Source organism: Gordionus sp. m RMFG-2023, chromosome 4 (assembly GCF_954871325.1).
Source record: "Gordionus sp. m RMFG-2023 chromosome 4, tfGorSpeb1-WG-v2, whole genome shotgun sequence".
NCBI classification, from domain to species: domain Eukaryota; kingdom Metazoa; phylum Nematomorpha; class Gordioida; order Chordodea; family Parachordodidae; genus Gordionus; species Gordionus sp. m RMFG-2023.
This window is the reverse complement of record NC_088778.1, coordinates 32688842-32712408: the sequence shown is the minus strand read 5'-3', so window position 1 is coordinate 32712408 and position 23567 is coordinate 32688842. Positions and strand designations below refer to the sequence as shown.

General features: G+C 30.1%; 1 protein-coding gene across 2 annotated transcripts; it reads right to left on the bottom strand.

Annotated features, from left to right (window-relative positions):
* Window positions 1–1490: 1490 nt before the first annotated feature.
* On the bottom strand, window positions 1491–21717 carry LOC135929018 (importin subunit alpha-4-like). Of its 2 annotated transcripts, XM_065465508.1 has the most exons (15): window positions 21572–21715; window positions 21282–21511; window positions 20603–20698; window positions 18697–18782; window positions 17161–17247; window positions 16313–16471; window positions 16005–16153; window positions 15034–15096; window positions 13746–13814; window positions 10188–10319; window positions 9480–9584; window positions 7336–7407; window positions 5068–5266; window positions 4280–4371; window positions 1491–1996 (listed from the first exon to the last, which is right to left on the bottom strand). In XM_065465508.1, the coding sequence occupies exons 1-15, from the start codon at window positions 21617–21619 to the stop codon at window positions 1907–1909; spliced, it is 1677 nt and encodes a 558-aa protein (XP_065321580.1). In that variant the 5' UTR covers window positions 21620–21715; the 3' UTR covers window positions 1491–1906. The 2 variants fall into 2 exon arrangements, with proteins under 2 accessions (XP_065321580.1, XP_065321581.1); XM_065465509.1 differs by lacking the exon at window positions 17161–17247 and having other exon boundaries at window positions 21572–21717.
* Window positions 21718–23567: the final 1850 nt, after the last annotated feature.

Here is a 23567-nt window from a genome sequence, read left to right as displayed (position 1 = left end):
TTATAATAAAAAAAAAAGAAGTTTGTTTATTTGGGATGTAGAGGGAGCTAATTTAAGAGCCATCGAATTCAACCAATCACGGGATTTCTTTGACGCCCTATCCCCTGAGAGTCAGATCAACTAATATTCCAACCCGATCCAAAATTTTATTTTTAGAAATAGGTGGTTCTCGCCTATCCGTTTTTTTATTGGTCCGTACGATTCTGATATAATGCGATAAAATACGGCCCGGATTTGTGATTATACCATTTTGCGTCCAGTTCTGGGGCGGGCCTGCAGGTCTCTGGCGGTTTTAAATTATTTTAACTATAATCACTTGAAAAGCTTTATAAAACTCACTTTTTTTCAATTATTAAAAAAAATTTTTTTTTTCTTCCCCTTTAATAATATATATATTTTTGATTTCTCTCTCATATATAAATAAAAGCTTTAAAAATAATTTTTGTTAAACGGCTCGATTTTAGCCGATTTTTAAAAACGGCCCGGTTTTAGCCGATTTTTAAAAACGGCTAACTCAATATTTTATCTAGAAAAATAATACCAAGCCTGAAGATTAAGCTCAGAGATGGTACAGATGTCTAGACATCTGTTAGAGAAATCTCAAGTCTTAGGCAATATTTTGGCGAAAATATTAGGCTAGCCGGTTTTGAAAATCGGCTCAAATCGAACCGTTTAACGACACTACTAAAATTATTAAAATTAGAAAATTATTTTCAAAATGCGTTTTTTTTCGCGTCAAAATTTTTCAACAATTGCGATTTTAAAATTTATGAAAAGTTTTGCATAAAAAAAAATCATATAAAAGGACTAATAATCCCTTTTTATTTCGTACGAATTTACTAATTTTTATATTTTATAAATCTTGTGAGGATAAGTTTCTAGTTTGGTAGAGTTGGCGGTCACAGTCTCATTCCATAATATATAGGAATATACTTCAAAAATGAAATTTACCTATATTGAAAATATTGATTCCTTCTTCCTCAAACGATAAATATAATTTTATAAAAATGATTTTTTTTTTAATGATTTCTAAAGTTTTTAAAATTTTAGGTAAAATTTGATCAAATAAATCATCATTTTGAAGCCTTACCTAAAATCTTTTGAGAGCCAAACTATTGTTAAAAATTATTTTGATAAATCTCCTTATAGAATTTTTTTTTATTATTATCAATAAGTGACAAAAACAGATGAGAAAATAGGTATAGAAATTGACACTTGTAATTCTACCTACCGAGAAAGGTTTAAAACTGTGTTAGCAATTTTATTAGAACTTTGTTCCTTCTATTAGCAAAATCTTCAAACTTGCGTAATATTTTTCTGGGTGAAATATTGAGTTAGCGGTTTGGAAAAATCGGCTCAAAACGAGCCTTTTAACAACACTATGTGGAATGATGGATTAAAATGAATTTTTTTTTAGAAAGTCGGAGATTTTGCTAATTTAACCTACAAGTATTTTGTAGTTCTAAAAATTTTGGCCTTCAAATCAACTGTACTGGTTTATAATTTTTATTCGTAGTTTAAATCGATGATTAAAGTTGTCCGTTTTTTTTTAAAAAACAAAAAAGAAGATACAATAAATAATACAAATGTAACATGATTTTGTATCGCGCGTCCCTTCGCGCGACGTCGGGAGTTATTGGAGCCTCCCGCTGAATTATCGCCATTCAAAAAAAGGGTCACATGTCTTTCAAATTCTTATAATAATAATAATAATAATAAACATTTCTAAGAAATAGAAAATTCTCATAAAAAGTGTTTAAAATATGGGTAATAGAAAAAAAAAATAATGAATCCGGAATTCCTACACTCCGAGTGATGTGATATTTAGCGCGAATTCTGGCAAATGTAACCAAAAAAATAATTATAAGAAATTATCGCGGTAATCGATATACGCGTCTCATTCCTATCAAAAGTTAAACGTGGTATCGGAGACGGGGGTGGCGTCTGTTTGAAAACTGAAGTCTTTGGTCGACAAACTCGTATCTTCTTCGTTTGACTTATAATAATAATTTATATATATAAATTGTTTAATTCACATCTTATAAATAATTGTATTTTTTTAACTCCCCTTGTGTCAGGTTTTGATGGATAATAGATCTACAATATACCCCCCCCCCATCCAGGGATCCAAACCGAACAGTTAAACCGCTAAACACCTGTATTTTTTATCGAACCTAAACCACTAAAATAATTTCTAGCCGAACCGAACCGCTAAAATGTCTCTGAACCGGTTCGAGTCTCATAATTTTATGCTTATAAAATAATGTGTAAGTTATTACTAGTAGTATATTGCAAAAATTTTAATTATATTCAAATTGTTTTAAATATTATTATCAATAACATTTGATTGATAAACGTCAGTCATAATTTTTATAAACTTTAGTATATTGATATTGCCATTTTACAACATTTTTTAAATATTTTAAGCTTATAAATTATAATGCCTAGAAAAAAATCAAATCTAATATATAAATTATTTACATATAGTATTATAAATGACACATCAAATGTGATATCATACTGGCAATGCCAGCTACCCAAGTTAGTGTGGAAAGATGTTTTTCAACAATTAAATTTATATTATTTCCTTATAGATGTAATTTGAGTGAGACGAATTTTGAAAAGTGCAGCTTAATAAAAAAAATTTAAGTAATTGTTCATATTAAAATTATTCATTGATATATTTATTTGTTATATTTATAAATTAAATATTATTTTATAATGTGCAATTAACAAAAATGAAGGTTTTTATTTTAATTATGAAATAAAAATAAAAATTTCCTTATACATAAACCTAAAGAAGGTTTGAATACAAAAGTGTTTAAACCGGTTTTTAGAGGTTCGAACCGAACCAATATTTTTATTTTTTGCGAACCGAACCTGAACCGTTATTTTTATCCGAACCTGAACCGAACCGATATTCGTTTCGGTTTGGATCCCTATTATTTTATAATCTGCAATTAATAAAAATGAAGGTTTTATATATGTTTTTTTTATTTTAATGATGAAATAAAAAAAACTATACCTCTCCTATACATAATTCGAATGTAGATTTGAATACAAAAATGTTCAAACCGGTTTTTAGAGGTTCGAACCGAACCTTGAACCGTTATTTTTATCCGAACCTGAACCTAACCGGTATTTGTTTAGGTTTAGATCCCTGCCCCCCCCCCCAGAGATTTTTAAAAAAATTTTTGATCATAGTTTTTTTTTCCACTCTCGTTTTAGAATATTTAATAAAGGTTTTTTTTTGGAGGCATTTTAAAACAGGTTTATATACCAAATATTTTAATAATATCGATTAAAATTTATGATTTAAATAGCAACGTTTTTAAAAAATAGATTTTTTTTCTTATAGAAAAAAATAATTTAATTGTAAGGGTAACATTTTTCCGTTTTATTTTTTGACACTTATATAAAAAAAATTTTTATTATATATATATTAATTTATAATCAATTAAAATCTTCAAACATTGATTTGAATATAAATATTCGAAAAATATGAAAACTTGATATGGAATAATAATGAAATGAGGATGTTACAAGTATAAAAAATTGCCAAACTATTTGAGAGCCGATATTTTTAAATACGGCTAACTCAAGATTTTAGCTAGATGCCAAACCATTGTGCTCGTTATGAGCAATCTCTTCTTCCGCGTTGCATAATATTTTTCTCGGAATAAAGTCCCTGGGGCGATTTTTCTCAACCACCCCACATACTCATTGGTCATATTTAATTTGGAGACAGAACAACCTATTTTAAAATTTATAGAAACCCGTCCCCCGTATTTTAAAAGAAGAAAATAAATTCCCAAGAACCGGTTTTATTGTTTAAAAAATATGTGGATAATTTCCTTACGAATGCTTAGCATAGGCTAGGAACTCGGAAATAAGGCCTTATTTTAGAAAGAAAAAAAAAATTTCAGAACTGCAAAATCCTTAGGTTACAAACTTTGGTTATAAATTTTTTTCCCCTCTGATTATGGGTTCGATTCAAAGAAATTGCATTGCCTTTATACCACCTGATTTATTTGATTATAGATCTGATAAGGTTATTAATATAAAACAAATTTTATTATATCTCAAACCTTTAATTAACCCTATTCTAGCCCATAACTTCCCGACCTTTAAATCCTTCTCCTCACTTCAGGTGCACTCGTTAAATTATATATATTTTATTTTAATTAAAAATTCTTCTATAGTTGAAGTTTCATTGGATTGATTTATTGTCATTTTTTAAATGTATTTAAAAAAATAAAAATAAAGTTAATAAAAAAACCTGATGGGAAAAATATATGTCAACGATGGAATTGGATACGGCGTAAATTTCGGCGTTTTCGTGTCTTTGCAGGGATTCTATTTTATCCAATCCTTTTAAATTAAACAGATGTTTTCTTTATATAATATATATAAACAATCATTTTTACAAACAATTAACATAAATTAGGGTCTTTAATCTGGAACTTGTGTTCACTATACACACCTCGAGGAATAAATGGTAAAAATACAAAAGGAGATATAATGATTAACAATGTTTTACGAACTGATAATGTTCGGAGTTGTATACAAATTATAAACCTTAACATTTCGTATAGAAACTAATCTCCGCCAACGCCAGCCAAATAATGATAACCAGTTGCCTCTATATTTAAACTAGGGCGTCAAACTGAACCACGAAAACGTTATGAAAAAAAATTTTGAAAGGAGAGAAAACAGAACAAGTTATAAAAACCTTGGAATCTAGTTATAACGGGTTTGGAGATTTATTTATTTTTAATGATTGACATAAGTATATGCACTGGTAATCACGTTACCTTCCCCATTACATCTTCTCATTGGTCAATGAATTAAAAATTAATAATGATTATGTAATGCTACATAATTTTGTTATTTTTTTATGCATTTTCTATAATACAATTAAGAAATTATATTTAATTGGTTCGATATACCGAGATAAATCCATTCTCAGAAAATTTGCTAGAAATATTCATCGCTAAATATTATATTTTAGGATGCATCACGATACGCCCAACAGAAATGACAAGAAAAATAAAATTGAAAAATTACCTCCACATTGTTCTATCTGCTGAACCAGGATGTTCAATGTAACGTTATCGCGTGATTCCAGTGATTGAGACGAGCGGGCCGCGTATTTGAGAACGCAACTGAGACTTTGCAATATTATTTTGAGTAGTTGGGGGTCTTTAATGGTGAGGCGATCGCATAGCGATGGGATAGCCTCAGTTTGGAGAACGAGCAATATCACCTATTTAATTTTTACAAAAAAAAGAAGTTGTTCATAATCGTGAATTTTGAGATCATACAATGATATATTAGTCGGTTAGTAGGGGTTAGGAGGTTAGAATCATTGGCGCGATTAAGAGTGACTAACTGTCAAGTTTAACTTTCCTGGGCCATTATAGGGTATTACGTCTATATTTATATTTATTATTTTACTATTCGTAATTATATTATATAAATCGTGAATTTTGAATACAAGGATCATACAGTGATATATTAGTCGGTTAGTAGGGGTTGGGAGGTTAGAATCATCGGCGCGATTAAGAGTGACTAACTGTCAAGTTTAACTTTCTTGGGGCATTATAGGGTATTACGTCTATATTTTATTTTATTTTTACTATTCATTTATTCGTGATCGGGTCGATAGAATCGAAGATAAAAAAAAATTATAGCAATTAAATATATTATAGGGCGGTACACGACTCGTAACAAAAAATAAAAAATAAGATTATATATACGCGGGTAAAATTTAGGGGGCAACTGTGAGCTTCTCGCAAAAAAAAAAAAATATGTATGCCTATAAGAGGAATTAGGTAGATTTTTTCTCTACCTATCTATCAGCTTATGGTTCAAAAAAGTGTGTCTTTTTTTTGGTGCAGCGCTTGAAAGTAAAGCCATGATATACATGAAAAGTTATTGGTAACTTTATCGGGGGGGGGGGCTGAGGGGATTCCTTTAATTCTTTATAGATAGTGTGACAAACACGATTGCAGCCATGAGGGCGAGAAAAAAAAATCATCATCAACTCCTTTCCCGGCCAGAGTCGGCTCTTCCGCTGTGGCAAAAGTGTCCGCTAAACTGACGATGACGGGTAAAGTAGGGACCTAACTTAATGATGCCACGAGAAAACCGAAAAACCAATTCAATGTTTTTTTTTAAAAAAAAAAAAATTTTCATTTAATATTATAATTCTGATAAAAAAAAAAAATGTATAATAAATGAAAATAAATAAACAAATGGATGCCGAAATGGCGCTCATCTCTGCTCGGATCGCGCCCCTGTAAGTAAGACGTGATTTAACAGCTGATCTAGTTTAATTTTATAAATTACCATCAGCCGTTAAATCATCTCAGCGAGTTCAGCCTTACCCAAAAACATAGGTCTCTTACGCAAGTCAGCTGGCCTGCACAAATCTTTACAACACAATTTGAAAAAAAAAAAATCCCCTTTCTTTGAAGAAGAACAATTTTCGTGCAAATTTTACCTTAAAAATGCCAAAATCTTATAAAAATTAAATTTTTTTTTGCAATTTTGCATTGTATAAAAAAAATCTTTTAAAAGTTGATATCAAAACATTCTCTAAAAAAAATTTTTCTTTCAAAACACTCCATTTTTACAAAAGCCAAGTGAAAATAGAATTCAACATAAAAATTTATAAAATTTGGGAGCTACAAAATACGATTTTTTTAAAATATTATTATAATCATTTTATCCGAATAATTAATTATTCGCTATTCGTATTCGAATAATTAAGCAAATACGAGGTGTTGTTTTAAAACTACCCAACTTTAATCAACTCTAAAACAGCGTAATCATGTTTTTAGCCAAAAAAAATTCCAATCATATCTCCAAGTTGAGACCTCTCGACTAAGAGTGCTCGATTCTATTTTACCTTTTAGGCTAAAAGCTTGACTTAGCCACAAGTCAGGTCATTTAACTAGTGTCGTTAAACGGCTCGTTTTGAGCCGATTTAAAAACGGCTAACTCAAAATTTTAACCGGGAAAATATTTGCTAAGCCTCGAGATTTCGAGAGTATATGTCTAGACCTTTGTTCCTTCTATGAACAAAATCTTCAGACTTGCTAAATCAATATTTCATCCAGAATAATCATTATGCAAGCCTGAAGATTTTGTTCATAGAAGGAACAAAGGTCTAGACATATACTCTCGAAATCTCGAGGCTTAGCAAATATTTTCTCGGTTAAAATATTGAGTTAGCCGTTTTTATAAATCGGCTCAAAACGAGCCGTTTAACAACACTACATTTAACCAAACACTAGCAAATATTATTGTGTAAAAAAAAGAATATTGTACTTGTTCGGGAGTGCCGCCTAATATAAAATTAGCCACTGTCCAAATCGATTCTTTTTGAATGTAGAATTGCGGCTTAAGTTGACCGGAACATAAATTCGCAAAATTTAATAAATATTTAAATAATAAATAATATTTTTTAAAAATAAATAAACATAAAAAATTATTGCTACAAAAAAAAATAAAAAAAAATTGTCGACTTTTTTTCCCAACACAAGAACTTTGAAAAGAAAAGGTTCGCGCGATTTTCTTTCGCAAGACAAAATATTCGAAAACGAATAATTGAATATTCGAAAACGAATAATTGAATATTCGAAAACGAATAATTGAATATTCGAAAACGAATGAAATTCTTTTTTATAGCCCGCCTTTTCTTTTATAAATAATAATTTTGTATATTCAACGCCCGAGAATAAGATTATCCTATCTCCACTTTTTTTTTTGTAATTATAAGGGAGAGCAATTTAAATATCTAACACCTGTTGTTGAAAGGCTCGATTTAAGCAGATTTTTAAAAACGGCTAACTCAACATTACGACCAGGAAGTCGAGATTTTGCCAACAGATGTTTAATCCTATGTGCCATCTAAGAGCAAAGTCTTTAGGCGTTATAATAATTTTCTGGGAAAAAAAATATCGAGTTAGCCGTTTTCAAAAATCGGCTCAAATTAAGCCGATTAGCAGCACTAGCTGTAATCTAACTTATTTTCGTTGCGATTGAAGATTGGAGTGTTGAGAGCTGTCAATCAAGCATTATTATTATTATTATATCTTTACTATATAAAATTGGGGAAAAAAATATAAGTTTTCATACATTCGTTTTCGTTTATAATTGTAATATTGTCATATTGGGTATTCTATTCTATAATATCACGATATTGTATTCATTGGTTGAAGGATTAATATACAATAAATAATCAAATAAGTACAGATTGCAACAATTATATATATCCCAAATTTTTTTTTGTGCGTAGTAAATACAATAGTATAATTATATAAAAAAAAAATTGATTTATCAAATAATCGGATATAGAACAATTTAATCCCTCAGGCGACATATTGATAAACACAAACATATATATATATGTCGAATCTGTCGATTTGTAATTGACATTTATGGACGTTTTTCGATATTTCCTAGAAATCAATAATTATAGATTTTAATTCTCCCCCCCCCCCTAATTCATTTTAAAAAGAAGGTGGATTTTAATGACATATAATAATACCTAGACTGACGATGCATTCATAATAGCGCGTGCGAACGTTTGAATGCGAATCAGCTGGACCCGCCATTTTGGTAACCCTTATAAGTAAATTATTCTCGTGTTAAAAACTACTATTTAAATTGATAATTTGTTTCATTGTCATCTCGACGATCAGGCAATCCTTTAATTAATAGTTTGCGTCAGGAGATAGGAATAAATTGGCCTCTCGTTTTAAAATTTTTTTTTTAAAAATAATGATACGGGTAACCAAAATGGCGTCTCCAGCTGTTTTCGTTGATGTACACTTTTGATGAATGTAATCGTCAGTCTAAGTATCATTATACTATATGTCATTGTAAAAGTCATGGGTCGTATGCGCATTCATTATAACGGAGTAGTGATGTTAAACGCCTCGAATTTTATAAACGGCCAATCCAATATTTAAGCCCAAAAAAAATTAAGCAAACTTCCAAATTTCGTTGATAGACGAATACAGTCATTCCTACTATATCTATGAGCAAAATCTCCAGGTTTGCGCAATATTTTTGACTAATAATATCGGTTGTTCAGCCGTTTAACAACGTTAATTTAAATAAGAGATTTATTATTTTTTATAACAAAACGCATCGTCTCCGTTATGGTCGTCGTAATCTAAGGATGGATCGATAACGGTGTCCGATCACGATTTAACGCCGGACAATTTTTATCTTTATTAAAATCGATATAATTAATAAAGAAGAATTGAATCTAGTAAATACCGATTTTTTTTTAAAAAAAAAAGAAAAATTGATCAGCTGTTAAAATCGTGTAGGATCGGATCCCACTAGGAATCCAGGATAAGAGTACAAATTATAAATTAATCGTATTGATTGGCACGTATTAGCTAGCTTTTTACAAACTTAAGGGAGCCCATTTTTTTTTTTAAAAAAAAGAAGAAGTTTACCCTTTTAGAGCATTGGATGATAGCTGGCATAAGTCCCGATTGGTACAGCGTTTGAATTTGATCCTTATTACCAGCAGCGATGTTGGAAAGAAACCAAAGAGATTCCTAAGGTGATATGTGATCATTTTCAAGTTATAAATTAGGAGAAAATCTCTCAAATTGTTGAAAGAATTGGGTTAAAAGGGGCCATCACTTGTTGTCATCTATTATGGCATTTTTAACAAAACAATTACGACTGAGAAACCCCCCCAACCTCCTCCATCAAAGTGGGTCGACTTATAGAACAATCTGGGGAAAAGAATTGTTTAAATATTATGGGAGTTTTGCTGGAAAATCGCCTGCTCATAATCTCTGGCCTCGTTTATAGCAAAGGCACAATAAACCACAATGTGGCTCCAGCGATGCTGCGTAATTCATTGCTAAGCGATAGCATAAGAATTTTGGGGCGTTTTTTTTACAATCAGATGTTGTCCCTTCCTGGCATCAGAGACTTTAGGTGACTTTTAAACCCGGTTGAGGGAAAAGGTGATAATATTTTATCCCAGAACAGCAGGGAGCCTTTCACACCTCCATTAGCCGCACGAAGACATTGCCACTCCGCTGCCACGTTGATGGAATACCGCAATATTTCGCGGGTTACTATAAACGAGGCCTTAATTCAAAAATTATTGCAGGTCTTAAAAAAAAATTAATATATATATTTCCCACTTTAATCAATTTTTCGTCATCTGTCTGTTGCAGCATATCGTGAAAGTAAGGCAATATTCCCGAATCTATCACTAGTTGAGTTTGGGTGTCAGTTCCGGTCACTATATTACCCAGGGCTCTCAGTGCAGAGGTCTTAAAATACAAAAAAAATTACGTTTACTTTATTTTTTCAGAAAAAAAATAATTTCGATTATTGAAATGTATATGTCTCATATTTAGGGGGAATTGAGGGTGTGAGTGATCTTTAAAATTTGAAAAATCCGTTTTTGACAGCAAATGTATTCCAGCTATGTATACCAGTAACCGCACTTGAGAATTTCAGACAATTAGGCCGTGAACTTTTTAAGCTACTCTTTAATATATATTTATTTATTTTTAATCACTGGAGATTCTAAAGAAAATCTTTCTTTCTTTTCTTTCTTTCTTATCTTTCTTTCTTTCTTTCTCTTTCGTTTCTTTCTTTCTTTCTACCTTAGACAAAGAATATCTATCAAGATAGGTAGATATAATTTATCTTCATCCTCGGCTCTATGCCTGACAATATATCTTTTTAAATTCCTTCCATTATTTTTTTTAATATTTTAAAGATTATATAAGTATTTAATCTATATATATATTTTTAAAATTTTTGAAATTTGATAATTTAAAATTTTTGAAATTTGATAATTTAAAATAAATTCTAAAAAATTGTTAAAACCTACTCTGATTAAACGTATCGATTTGAGCCGATTTTAAAAAACGGCCCGATTTTAGCCGATTTTTAAAAACGGCTAACTCAATATTTTATTCAGAATATAAATTACTCCAGCCTGAAGATTCTGCTCATAGATGGTACAGATGTCTAGACATCTATTAGCGAAATCTCGAGCCTTAGCCAATATTTTTTTTCTGGCGGAAATATCGAGTTAACCGTCTTTAAAAATCGGCTGAAAACGAGCCGTTTAACAACACTGGTTAAACCCTATGCGGCACCCCTAACGTTTTTTTAAATCAGAAGTTGTTTTAAAGGATCTAGATCTTGTATCTAGATAAAAAAATGTGGTATCTGTGTCTGTATCTAGATAGATTGTTGATTAAAATATCGGTATCTAGATATTATTTTTAGACGATGTATCTGTATCTAGATTCATTTAAAAAGTATCTTTAAACAACTCTGATATTAACATACGATTCTGGTATTCTTGAATAAAATTCACGATTTAAACACCTCAACAAATGTTAACAAATTTGGTACTTCCGGTAGATAACGTGATTAGATATTTTTTTTTAAAAAAAAACAAAATTTAAAAATCGTTAAATCCGATGTGGTATGTTAGTGTTGTTAAACGGCTCGTTTTAAGTTGATTTTTTAAAAAAGGGCTGACTCAATACTTCATCCAGGAAAATATGACTCAAGCCTGAAGATTTTGCTAATAGAAGGAACAAAGTTCTAGACACATATTATCGAAATCGCGAGGCTTAGGCAATATTTTTCTGGCTAAAATATTGAAAACACTAAGTGGCATGTCTAAAGTATTTTTTTTATTAACATACGAATCTGGTATTCTTGATTAAAATTCACGATTTAAACACCTCAAAAAATGTTAACAAATTTAGTTTTTTCCGATAGATAACGTGAAAACTTAACAATAAATCATTTTATTTCTTTTAAGAATAATTGCAAAAAAAAACAACCTTACTTTTTTGATAAAGCGTAAATGTGTTAAGATGGGACATGTCCTACGTTTTTTCGTGGGAGAATCTCATTATAAGTTTAATTTAAAAATGAAATGCCAAATAAATTAAAACTAATAATTTTAAGGATAAAATTTGCTTTTTTTTCCAATTACTTCAATTTACAAAATAAAAACAAGAGAAAAATAATGATAATTTTATAACATTTCTTATTCTTTTTGTATAAACTCAAAAATTTGAAATATATATTATATAAAAAATATTAACTAAACATAACCTTCGCGGAATATAAACATTAACATTTTTATCAATATTCAAAAACACTCTTTTCTTTAATTTTTTTTTCTTTTGCTTTATTCAAATCTACTACACCCCCTCTCCTTAGATCTCTTCCCCTAAGGCAAAAGTCTAGATTCATTCTCTACTCCCCTATGCGTCTCTTCCGGCATTGTTAATGCTTCGTTAATTGATAGTCACGATTTGATTATTACAATACCGCATCAAGTGATCGCCTCCACATAGCCAACACTGTCCGGTTCTTGGGTCTATTGTAAGGATGAGACGGCAAAAGGAAGGCCGCCAGCGGAAATATTTTTAGGGAAGAAAAAATAAGACCGGAATTAGATTTTTTGACGGAAAAAGAGAAAAGTAGAGAACAAATAGAGATTGAGAAATGTCCAGTAGGTAGTTTTGTATGGGTATTATTGTTCGATGGTCCTATTAAATGGGGGAAGGGTGTAATAAGGAAAAACATAGTAAAAAAAAGAAAGTGGAAATAGAAATTGAAGGACAACTAGGTATTAGGGCATAGACATATAAAGCAAATACGGCAGAGAATAGAAGTTATAATATAAAGGAAAATTTTGGGAAGGAAGCAAAATTTGTTGTAGAAAAAGAAAATTTTGGGATTGAAAACCAAAATTTTATGTAGAAAAAGAAAATTTTGGGAAGTAAACAAAATTTATGGCTAAAAAGAAGATGGAATAAAAATTGTTGGAAGAAGCAAAATTTGGTCATAGAACATAAGTTGTGGAATAGAAGAATATTTGATGCATAGTAATTTTATTTGTAGATGTCCACACATTATATTAGAGTAGGAAATCATATCCTAATAATAGAAATCAGGATGATAGACGGATAGATAATATTATGGAATTGGTTAAGAACTGGCGAGAGAAGAAGCTGCCAGAGTGTATGGGGAAATGATTAATGAAGTAAGAGAACATCCAGTTGCAAGAGCCGAAATTAGAAAACAGAAATCATCCTTACAATAGACCCAAGAACCTGACAGTGTTGACTATGTGGAGGCGATCACTTGATGCGGTATCGTAATAATCAAATCGTGACTATCAATAACGAAGCATTAACAATGCCGGAAGAGACGCATAGAGGAGTAGAGAAGGAATCGAGACTTTTGCCTTAGGGGAAGAGATCTAAGGAGAGGGGGTGTAGTAGATTTGAATAAAGCAAAAGAAAAAAAAATTAAAGAAAAGAAAAGAAAAGAGTGTTTTTGAATATTGATAAAAATGTTAATGTTTATATTCCGAGAAGGTTATGTTATATAATATATATTTCTAATTTTTTGTGTTTATATAAAAGAAGAAGAAATGTTATATTATTTTTTTCTCTCGTTTTTATTTTGTTGTACGTATATACATTTTAAAGTTTAATAAAAATTATAAATTAAAGTAATTGAATAGAACAAATATTTATCCTTAAATTTATTAGTTTTAATTTATTCGGCATTTCATTTTTAAATTATACTTATAATATCTTTTGTTTTTGAGTAAACCATTTTAAAAAAAAAAAATTCAGATTTGAACGAAGGGCATTATGGCGGCTGTGTCAAAATGTCAATAAGGGGGGGGGGGAGTGGAATATTACCTTGACTTTATAGTTCACGTGGCTTAGAAACGGCACGATGATGTTTATGAGACCGATATCTATAACGAACTATATGATACGAAATAAAAGGATTATTATTATTATTATTATTATTATTAGTTAGTTATTTCAGGGACCCGAACCGTTATTTATAACGGTTCAGTTTGGTTACGGCAAAGTATGTAAAAAATTATAATGGTTACGTTTTGAATACGGTTCTTAAGAAGAAATTTTATAAAGGTTCAGTTCGGTTCAGCTAATTGTAAAGGTTTGTAATGGTTCATTACGGTTTAAAAAAAAATTTTTTTTTTATTGAAGCAACACCATCGATGAGACCGATATCTATAACGAACTATATGATACGAAATAAAAGGATTATTATTATTATTATTATTATTATTATTATTATTAGTTAGTTAGTTATTTCAGGGACCCGAACCGTTATTTATAACGGTTCGGGTTGGTTACGGCAAAGTGTGTAAAAAATTATAATGGTTACGTTTTGAATACGGTTCTTAAGAAGAAATTTTATAAAGGTTCAGTTCGGTTCAGCTAATTGTAAAGGCTTATAATTGTTCATTACGGTTTAAAAAAAAATTTTTTTTTATTGAAGCAACACCATCGTCTAATTTATTTTTATTATATGCATCAACGAATTATATATATAAAAAAAAATATATAAGATTCAAAATAATACATCTTTAAATATATTGTTTGGACGCATAAGTAATATATTTTCTAAATATAAATGTATTCATATATGTTTTGTGAGAGGATAACGCAAATTTTAGCCCCAAAAAGGCCCTTTCTACAGAAACTTTTGTTTGCGGGAACCATCAGTACTATAAGAGCAAGTGTATATAATTCTGGATATTCAAATTATTTCCATTTTCTAAAATATAAAAACTAAACCGGTTTGAACCGGTTTAACTTTTTTTATAAAGGTTCTTTTTATTCCTTCAAAAAATTATTATATCCGTTCGGTTACGGTTATGGTTCGGATATTATAACGGTTTATAATGGTTGAGCGGTTCGTTACGGTTCAATCCGGGTCCCTGAGTTATTTATCAAATAATTATCGTAAAAATGGTATATGCAAAAAGGGGTAAATATAAAATAAAAATGGTAATGAAAAGAATGAATGGAATATAATATTGAATGCAGCGTAATAAAATAATAAAAAATTGGGATAAATAAATTCGAGAGAAATGGATATTAATGAATAAATGAAACGTAATAAATAAATGAAATATAATGAATGTAATGATTTTATACGAAAATAATCTACCTGAATATGGTCGTTACCGATGTCCGTGACATAGCATATGGCCCATAGAGAATCAATTAAAATCTTTATATAAAATAATTTAATTTTATCGTATTCATTTTTAGGGTAAGGAGAGATTTATCGATATCATATTTATGCCTGTACCATTCCATGTCAAATAGAAGTTGATTTTATTCTAATAAGAGAATAAAGGGTAGGGACTAGCATACCTTCATGGGTCGGGCGGTCTGGCCCGCAGACCCATGGGCCGAGTATCATATTTTCTAGCGGGACCGAGTTTTTTAAATTTATTTTAACGAGGTTGGGGGCCCTAAAATTATTAAATTTAAACTTAGATTGTTTATAAAACAGTTGTCAATTTAAAGAAGTATGGCCATTTTTTTTCTTTCTTTCTTTCTTATAATAATAATAAGAAATTTCAGTATTGTAAGACAAAATGATGGCCTAAATACACTTAAATATTGTTTATTATTATTTTTTATTAAATATAATACATTAAATTTTTGGGAAATGGATTTTATGCCGAGCTTGAGAAATTTTTTTGAAACTTGTTATGGGCTTGGAAATTTTTTTTTTGATATTAAATATGGGACGGGCCTGGGCTTGAGAAATTTTTTACGCGGGTCTGGGCAGGGCTTGGTCAAAAAATTAAGGCCCATGAAGGTCTCTGAGGACAAGGGGGCTACCATTGCGTTAGTGTCTAAGTTAAATGAACTTTAATTTGCATATACAAATTTTATCAAAAATCTTAGGTGGGAATGAAACACTCATAACCCTAACATTTCTGCATTTATACCATATCATTTGCAAACTAAAGACTTCAAGAAGTCGTGGATAGAAAGAAGAAGCATGTTGTTCTCTTAACATAACTCTTTTTTTTTTCCTACCTCCATTTTAAAAACGAAATAATATTTGAAATTTTATGGTCCACAAGGAAAGAGAAGGAAAAAAAAATTCATTATCGGAATTACCTGCGAGTCATTGCAGACTTGCAATATCTTGACTATCGCGATTAAGAGCAAGGCTATAGCGTCGGTACCCACGGGCGAGTTTTTATTTCTACAAAGGTTGGTTATAACCCAGGCTAGGTTTCGGACCAACGAGAGTTCCTTATTCTTATCTGTGAGTTTTATTTTTTTTAAGTTTACACAACAGCTGTTTTTTTTAAAATGTGTGTAAGAAAATAGAAATAAATTTCCTTCTTTCTTTATTTACTTTCTTTCTACCTCAAATAAAGTTCCCGGGAAAAATATTTTTTAACGATATCTCTATTTTTTACTTTTATCGTTTTCCTTGTAATCGTCCCCTTTGCTGGGCTCGGTTGTTGGGCATGAGGTTCCTTGGTCCGCCAGCGCGATTAAGGCCCGGTCTAAGAGTGTTAGGAAGGGTGGGAGCAAACCGGAAGAGAGGACGGAATCTCTAGGTCCCGGACCGTCACCTTATTGATTATTCGGTTGTAAATAAACGCGAATAAATATAACAGTAATATTTACAAATGGGTATGGGGCCATAAGGCCTGACCTTAAACTGGTCCATAAATATTTTCTAGTCTTTCTTCGATACCGCTATATTATCTCGCATTCTTGGTTAGTGCGAATTCGAGGCGTATAAAAAAATCGCGTGGGGAAGAATACCAACGCGCCAACTGTGAATGCAAGGTTAGCCAGTCATTTACTGAAGGCAAACTTTAAAATTCTGATCTAACCGAAAAATTTATTTCGGCATGTATAGAGGAATCGACAAGTGAATTTCAAAACAATTTTGTCTAAATTTGTATATCAATTTTTAAACATATTTTTCATATAAATAAATTTTTTAAAAAAAAATTTGTTTATGACAAAAAGGAGCCCCCGATAAATAATTTAAAATTTAGATCGAATGCCAATCTCAATTCCATGACCCAATCAGAGACATTCACGAATCTTAATTTCTAGATCTCGCCCGGTCCATGCCAACAGTCAAAAAAATTCCTATATCCAGGTCCGATCTGCTAGAAAATATAATAATAGGGCCATATCCGGTGAGCCTATCGGTCACGGGCGCCGCCCATGTAGGTTTCTGATCCTAACAAGAAGATACGCGTAAATAGATGTAATTGTAAATCATATATGATAAAAATTTACGAACCTATAATGTTGCCCAAAGCCCACGTGGCCTGTTCGCATACCTTGATATGTGGGGAAGACAGCAGGTTAACTAGCCAATGTAAGGCACCTAAAAACGCAATATTTTCAATTATATATATATATTATTGCGCTTAAATTTTAAGGTTTCGTTTCATTTTTTTATGCCACAAAAAAAAACTGCAACTTTTTCAAGTATATTTCAATTAATGACATATATAATAATAACTAGACTGACGATTCGTTCATTAAAAGTGTTACATCAATGCAAATCAGCTGGAGACGCCATCTTGGTTACACTAATCATTATTAAAATTTTAAAACGAGAGCCTAATTTATTCCTATATCTGAATGCAAACTTTATTGAAGAATTACGGGATCGTCGAGATAATAAGGAAGCAAGTTATCAGTTTAATAGTAGTTTTTAACATGAGAATAATTACTACATGTGTTACCAAAATGGCGGGTCCAGCTGATTTGCGTTTAACGACGCTTAAAAAATGCATTTTAATGAATGAATCGTCAGTCTAGATATTATATACGTCATTGATTTCAACATTGTTAAGACGGTTCTTCTTAACTTTATGGTTTTTTAAAGAGTAAATAAATCGATTTTTTGAATTATGATAACGTCCGATGTTAAGTCAGGTATCAATTTTCAAAATTTAAAGTATTATGCTAATGAAGTGTTTTCATTTATTTAACTATCTATTTCCTCTCTTTTCTTTTCTTTTCTTTTCTTTTCTTTCTTCTCTTTTTTTTTATTCCTTTCTTTTGGTTACGAGTCAATGGCGTCGTTAAGATCTCGCGGGTGAGAGGGGGGGGGTACCTCTTAATAATCAACACACAGCTCGTATATAGTTTATCATTTGTCTATCGTAATATGGTTGGAGAGGGGGGGTTCAGCATCATTGGCTTAGAGGAGTCTAGAGCGCATCGTGATCAATTACATATAAAAAATAATAATATGTAAAACTGACGATTCATATATTTATATTCAGTGGAAATCAGCTGGTGTCACGCCATTTTGGTTTCCCCGTAATAAACAATTTAAACATTAAATTGGAAATTAATTTTTAATGAATGAATACTCAGACAGTTTAAATATTCTGTTTCTTTAATTTTGGTTACGATATACTTCATTTACAATAATAGTGAAGTGAGTGACAGTTTTCAAAAATTGATTTCAAAGACCTTGCCAGATGGCGCCCTTTGACAAGAATTATTCATAATTTTTATGTTCGTCATATTTCGTAAACCGGTATCAAAGATGGAGTAGAAAAAAAAATTACTAAATAAACGAATGCGTGGGATTTTTTTTCAAATAGGTAAACAGACGAATGTTTTTTAAATTTAATATTTTTCAGGGAATCCTGGCCACTTTATTTTTTTTAAATAACCGGTCCGGGTTCGCTAGTTTTCGGGTTTCCGGAATTTTTTTTTATTCAGAACTTTTGAGACCCGCAAAATATCTTTCGCTTAAAATAAAAAATTTTTTAAGCAAAATAAAGGAAATGGAAATATAAATTATGTCACTCACCAGAATTTATGAGAGCCTTGGTTTGTTCGCTCGTACCAGAGGCTATGTTTGTGAGTGCCCAGCACGCTTCGAACTGTGTTTCGGGCCTAAATTTTTATTGATAGTGGAAAAAGAGATCCAATATATTCGTAAATGTATCTATTGTTTTCAATATGATATGCCAATATTTTTATAATTAGCCAAACAACAAACAGACATCGTAAATGTATCTATTGTTTTCAATATATGCCAATATTATTATAATTAGCCAAACAACAAACAGATATCGTAAATGTATCTATTGTTTTCAATATATGCCAATATTATTATAATTGGCCAAATACAAACAGATAATATCTAGGGAGGTAAAAAAACAAAAAATGAGAGAAAAAAACAGGAAAAAAAACTGCCTAGAGAGATATTAGTTTTTTTTTTATAAAAAAAAAATCATTTTTAATGAAATATTATCTTTAAAAAAATTTAAGCCACTTTTTTTTATATAAAATAAGCGCAATTTAAACAAAAATGAGTAAATTATAAAAATCAGTGTGGCAATGAAATTCGCGACAAAATATTGGCATGTAATATATTTATCGCCATATTGATTGTATGTAGTAGCAACTGGATTTGGCGTCTTTTTTTCATCTCTAGATATATCAATATGGAATGAGGGTGCATAAAATTAATTTTACTTATGGCCAGAGTTTAAAACCGGATATCAGCAGCTAATTTTTTATAAAATTTTTCAGAATTCTACTAACATAATGGTGCACACAAATTGAGCGTTTACGTTTTGCCGTAAATTTTTAATTAAAAAAAACGTAGAGCAGTTTAGTCGATTCAAAATCTTAAATAAGTTCTAAAAAAAAATAATTTGTCATTGAAAATTATATTATCGTCTGCGTTCTTATTTCTTTAATTTCAAAATATTATATGACATTTTTATATAATATTACAAAGCGAAGAATAAAAAAAAAGTAATGAGAAAGCAAAACTATTTCCGATTTTTTAAATGGTTGCTAACGCCAAACGGTAATTTTACCAATTTGCATGAGGCCATTTGAAATGCATTATTTGCGCTTGCAACTCAGCGTTTGAAACGCTCAATTTGTGTGCACCATAAATGTATGTAATACAAATTATATTGTTTAAAAAATTTTTGATTGCTTTAACAGATGTTCGGAAGTAGAGAATCTGTGCCAAATTTAGGAACTGAAATCAGAAAATTCAAGCTCAGCTCTTGCCCTTACAAACTCTGCTTATTGCTAATGCTCATATCTGATAATAGATTTTTTGTACCAAAATTTACTAATTAATTACCATTAAAACAGATCATTCAAGGGTAATTGTAATGTTAATTTTAAAAAAATATGCATTATAAGGATGATTAATATATACTTATGGGCAACCACAATATGTTTCCTATTGTTCACCATTAATATACATCAAATCTAAATATGAATGCTAATTTGTGTTTAATATTATCAATTTAAACTTAAAATAGAAAGCATTTAAGCATATATTAAACTTTAATAATTCCTTTATCTGGAACGATTATATTTATTAAATTTATATGAGTGGAGCTTTAATTTCCTTATTTTTTATTTTTCTGAGCCTTAACAGGCTCCTTTATTATCAAATATTATATCTCTGTGCACTAATCCTAATGTGTTCAATCATTTTTAACTATAATTGACTAAATAAAAATATTAATATAGTTAAATTTTGTATTTTAAGAAGTTATTTTAGCTTGCTATAAACAGGAGATAGAAGTATTGGTTATTTTTTAAAATATAGCTCAAATTTGAATAAAGTAGAAATCAATTAACTGGTACCACAATGATAAGCAGATTTTCTCCTATATGTGCCTAAATAATATAATATTTATTGATATATATGTATAATTTTAAATTTTTCAAAAAATTACTGGTCATATTTCTGCAAACATTCTATAAGCTTTGGCAATATATTCAAGTTGATAAGCTTGTCTATCGGAGGTTTGTGACTTGATGCCAAAAGTTTTCTATTTTTATTTTTAAGCATATTTATAATTATATTTATGTAACATAATTTTTTAATAAAGCATTAAGACTTAATATGGCCTTATAATATTTTTGAAAAAAGCAAATTAATTTATTTATAAACTTTCAAAAAGAAATGTGGATTACATAACATATAGAATATCTTTAAATCTTAACATTAAATAACCTATCAAGAATTTAATATATAGATTTATAAATAAATAAGAATAACAAATATCAGAAATAATATTAATATAATGTGCCAAATAAGTTCATTCAAATTATTTTTGAAAATATATGAAATGAAGTTAGGCAAAACAAGCTGGCCTGAACCAACAAGTGAAAGTTTTCTATTGGGGTATTTTGGTCTGTAATAATTTTTACCCCACTTGGCTCATAAAATATATTTTCCACAAGTTGTCTTGTCTGGCTAGCAATAATTTTTTATCAAGGAAAACAATATAAATTTTCATAAAAGTATCAAAATTGATTATAAATTCTTTAAATATATTTTTTTAATGAACACAAATAAATCTACAAAATGTTTTAATTAATTTAAAAATAAAAATATATATTATAATCAACCTAATTTTTTGAATTCCTTTAAAAGAATTTATAGAATCATTATCGTAAGCCATTTCTACATATTTTCTAATCTTCTCTGTTTGAGTTTGAGTTGAACTGGCTTCCTCATCATCTATATCTATGTCATTGTCATCTTTAAAGCTTTCAATATTCCTTCGCTTCTGAAAAATCTCTTCTTTCTTAGATTTTCTCAATTCTATACTAATTTCACTTCTCCTTCTTCTCAAATCCTTAAAATTTTAAAATAAAATATATATTTAGAAGATCATAAATAAATATAAATATTTTACTTCAACATCGCCAATTTTTTTTTTGTATAAATGAGAATGTTTACTCATATCATATCATATGATTAATATTATTTGCCCAAAAATAATATGATTGGCATATAATATTTATCTAGACAGGCAATGGTGATTTGTTCGTTATAATGCATTTTGAAGTGCCGTCGAATATAAATTAGTTCGTGACATTCCATTTTAATCCCTGTAAAATTCTCTAAAATAAAAATATAATTCAAATTTTTTATGAAATTAGGTTATAAAATTTGAATGTAAATTATATTCTTGTATAGTTGTGCATTTAAATGAATGAATTGTCAACGAGGTATTATAAAAAGAAACACGAGACACACAACAAACAAAAGCACCAAAAACACAAAAAGAATATAATATTTATTTGTTTCTTACTGGTTAAAAGCCAATATCAACAGTACAACTATTTCCAGAAGGGAAATGATTTTATTTGATTTTATATTATAAAACAACTAATTCTGTAATATTAAAAATGATAAAAATTATAATTTCCAAATTATATAATTTAAGAATATAATTTTAATTTCATAATTTTTAACAAAATATATTATTAATGTTTATATTTTTTTTTATATCTTGCACATTTTGACAAATAAATATAAATTTATTAATAATCTTCTCCAAAAAAAAATTACATGAAGAAATCATATATATGACACGCCCCCATTAATCAAAAACCAAACGTCGCACTTCAACCTCACCCTCAGCATAAATATTGTCCTTTCATGGTGTTTTCATAATAGTTACCTTGAGTATCCTCCCTTTGTTCGCCGGTAATTGCTGATCCACTTTTCATTATTATTATCTATCGCATATATGTCGAGTCAAACCCTCTCCATATCCTATCGTTGCTATAGTTGCCCCTAAATTTCGATCAATTAAATGCTCCTATTCATATTCCTGATCGTAATCTCCCAGGTTTCACACCCCTTTTTAATTCATCCAGATGCCGTATTCCCTCTCTTTCTTATAAATTTTACTCGATTTAATATGTGTCTAATGTTTTCCATCTTCACCCCGGATTCCCATTTTCTTTACCACCATATATTCTGACCCACACGGTGTGTCCCATTACGAATTCAGACGTCTTACTTATATCTTCTACCTATTGATTCAGTTTCTGCTTTAAAAACTATTATATTAGGGTTCCCCTCCCTAAATACTTCTCAGCCGTGCATTGTTCTTCTCCCTTTTCGACTGTTGTAATATACCACTGCCATCCAAAATATCCCCTCCTCCATACTTTGTATTTCATAACCATTTTTTGACAACCGCTACCATCCTCTCCGCCTGACATCGAACTCGGGTGATACGGTGGCGCCAAAATGTGTCTCGCCCCGATATCAGCACAAAATAACTTGAACTATGCACTTATGAAGGTGGGACCTTTATCCGATACCATTATCTTCGCAACACGGGACCGAGCCCAAAGATTTTTTATTGTCTTTACCACTATCTGAGTTGTCAATCCCCATTTCTTCGTACTCTACCCATTTGGAATAGACGTCCACGACGAGTATATATTTTGTTTTCAAAGTCAAAGAAATCAACATGTATGCGCTCCCATGGTGTGTAGCCTTCGGTCATATACTTTTCTTAACAAGGCATACTCGCCCATGAATTACATCAAACAATTCCGGCTCATATCTTCACTCTCTTTATTCATCCAGGCTACCACAACATATTCACGATTCACTAACTCCTTGATGTCCCACATGAATCATTGCCTTTACCGCCTACCTTAATTTGAACTACTCTCGATTTCCTCGTGCCACGCGTTCGCTATCGTTAACTCTTTCTCTAGATAATTAAATTTTTTCTCTCCATCTTTCTATTGTTTTTGACCCAGTATACTTCGCGTTAATTAGCGATCTTTTAGCGTAGCCTTTTTGAGTTCCTCCACTTTATGTCCTCCTCTGGATATTCCTGTCACTATAAGAATCAATGTCTGCTCGTTTTCTCATCAGATTCC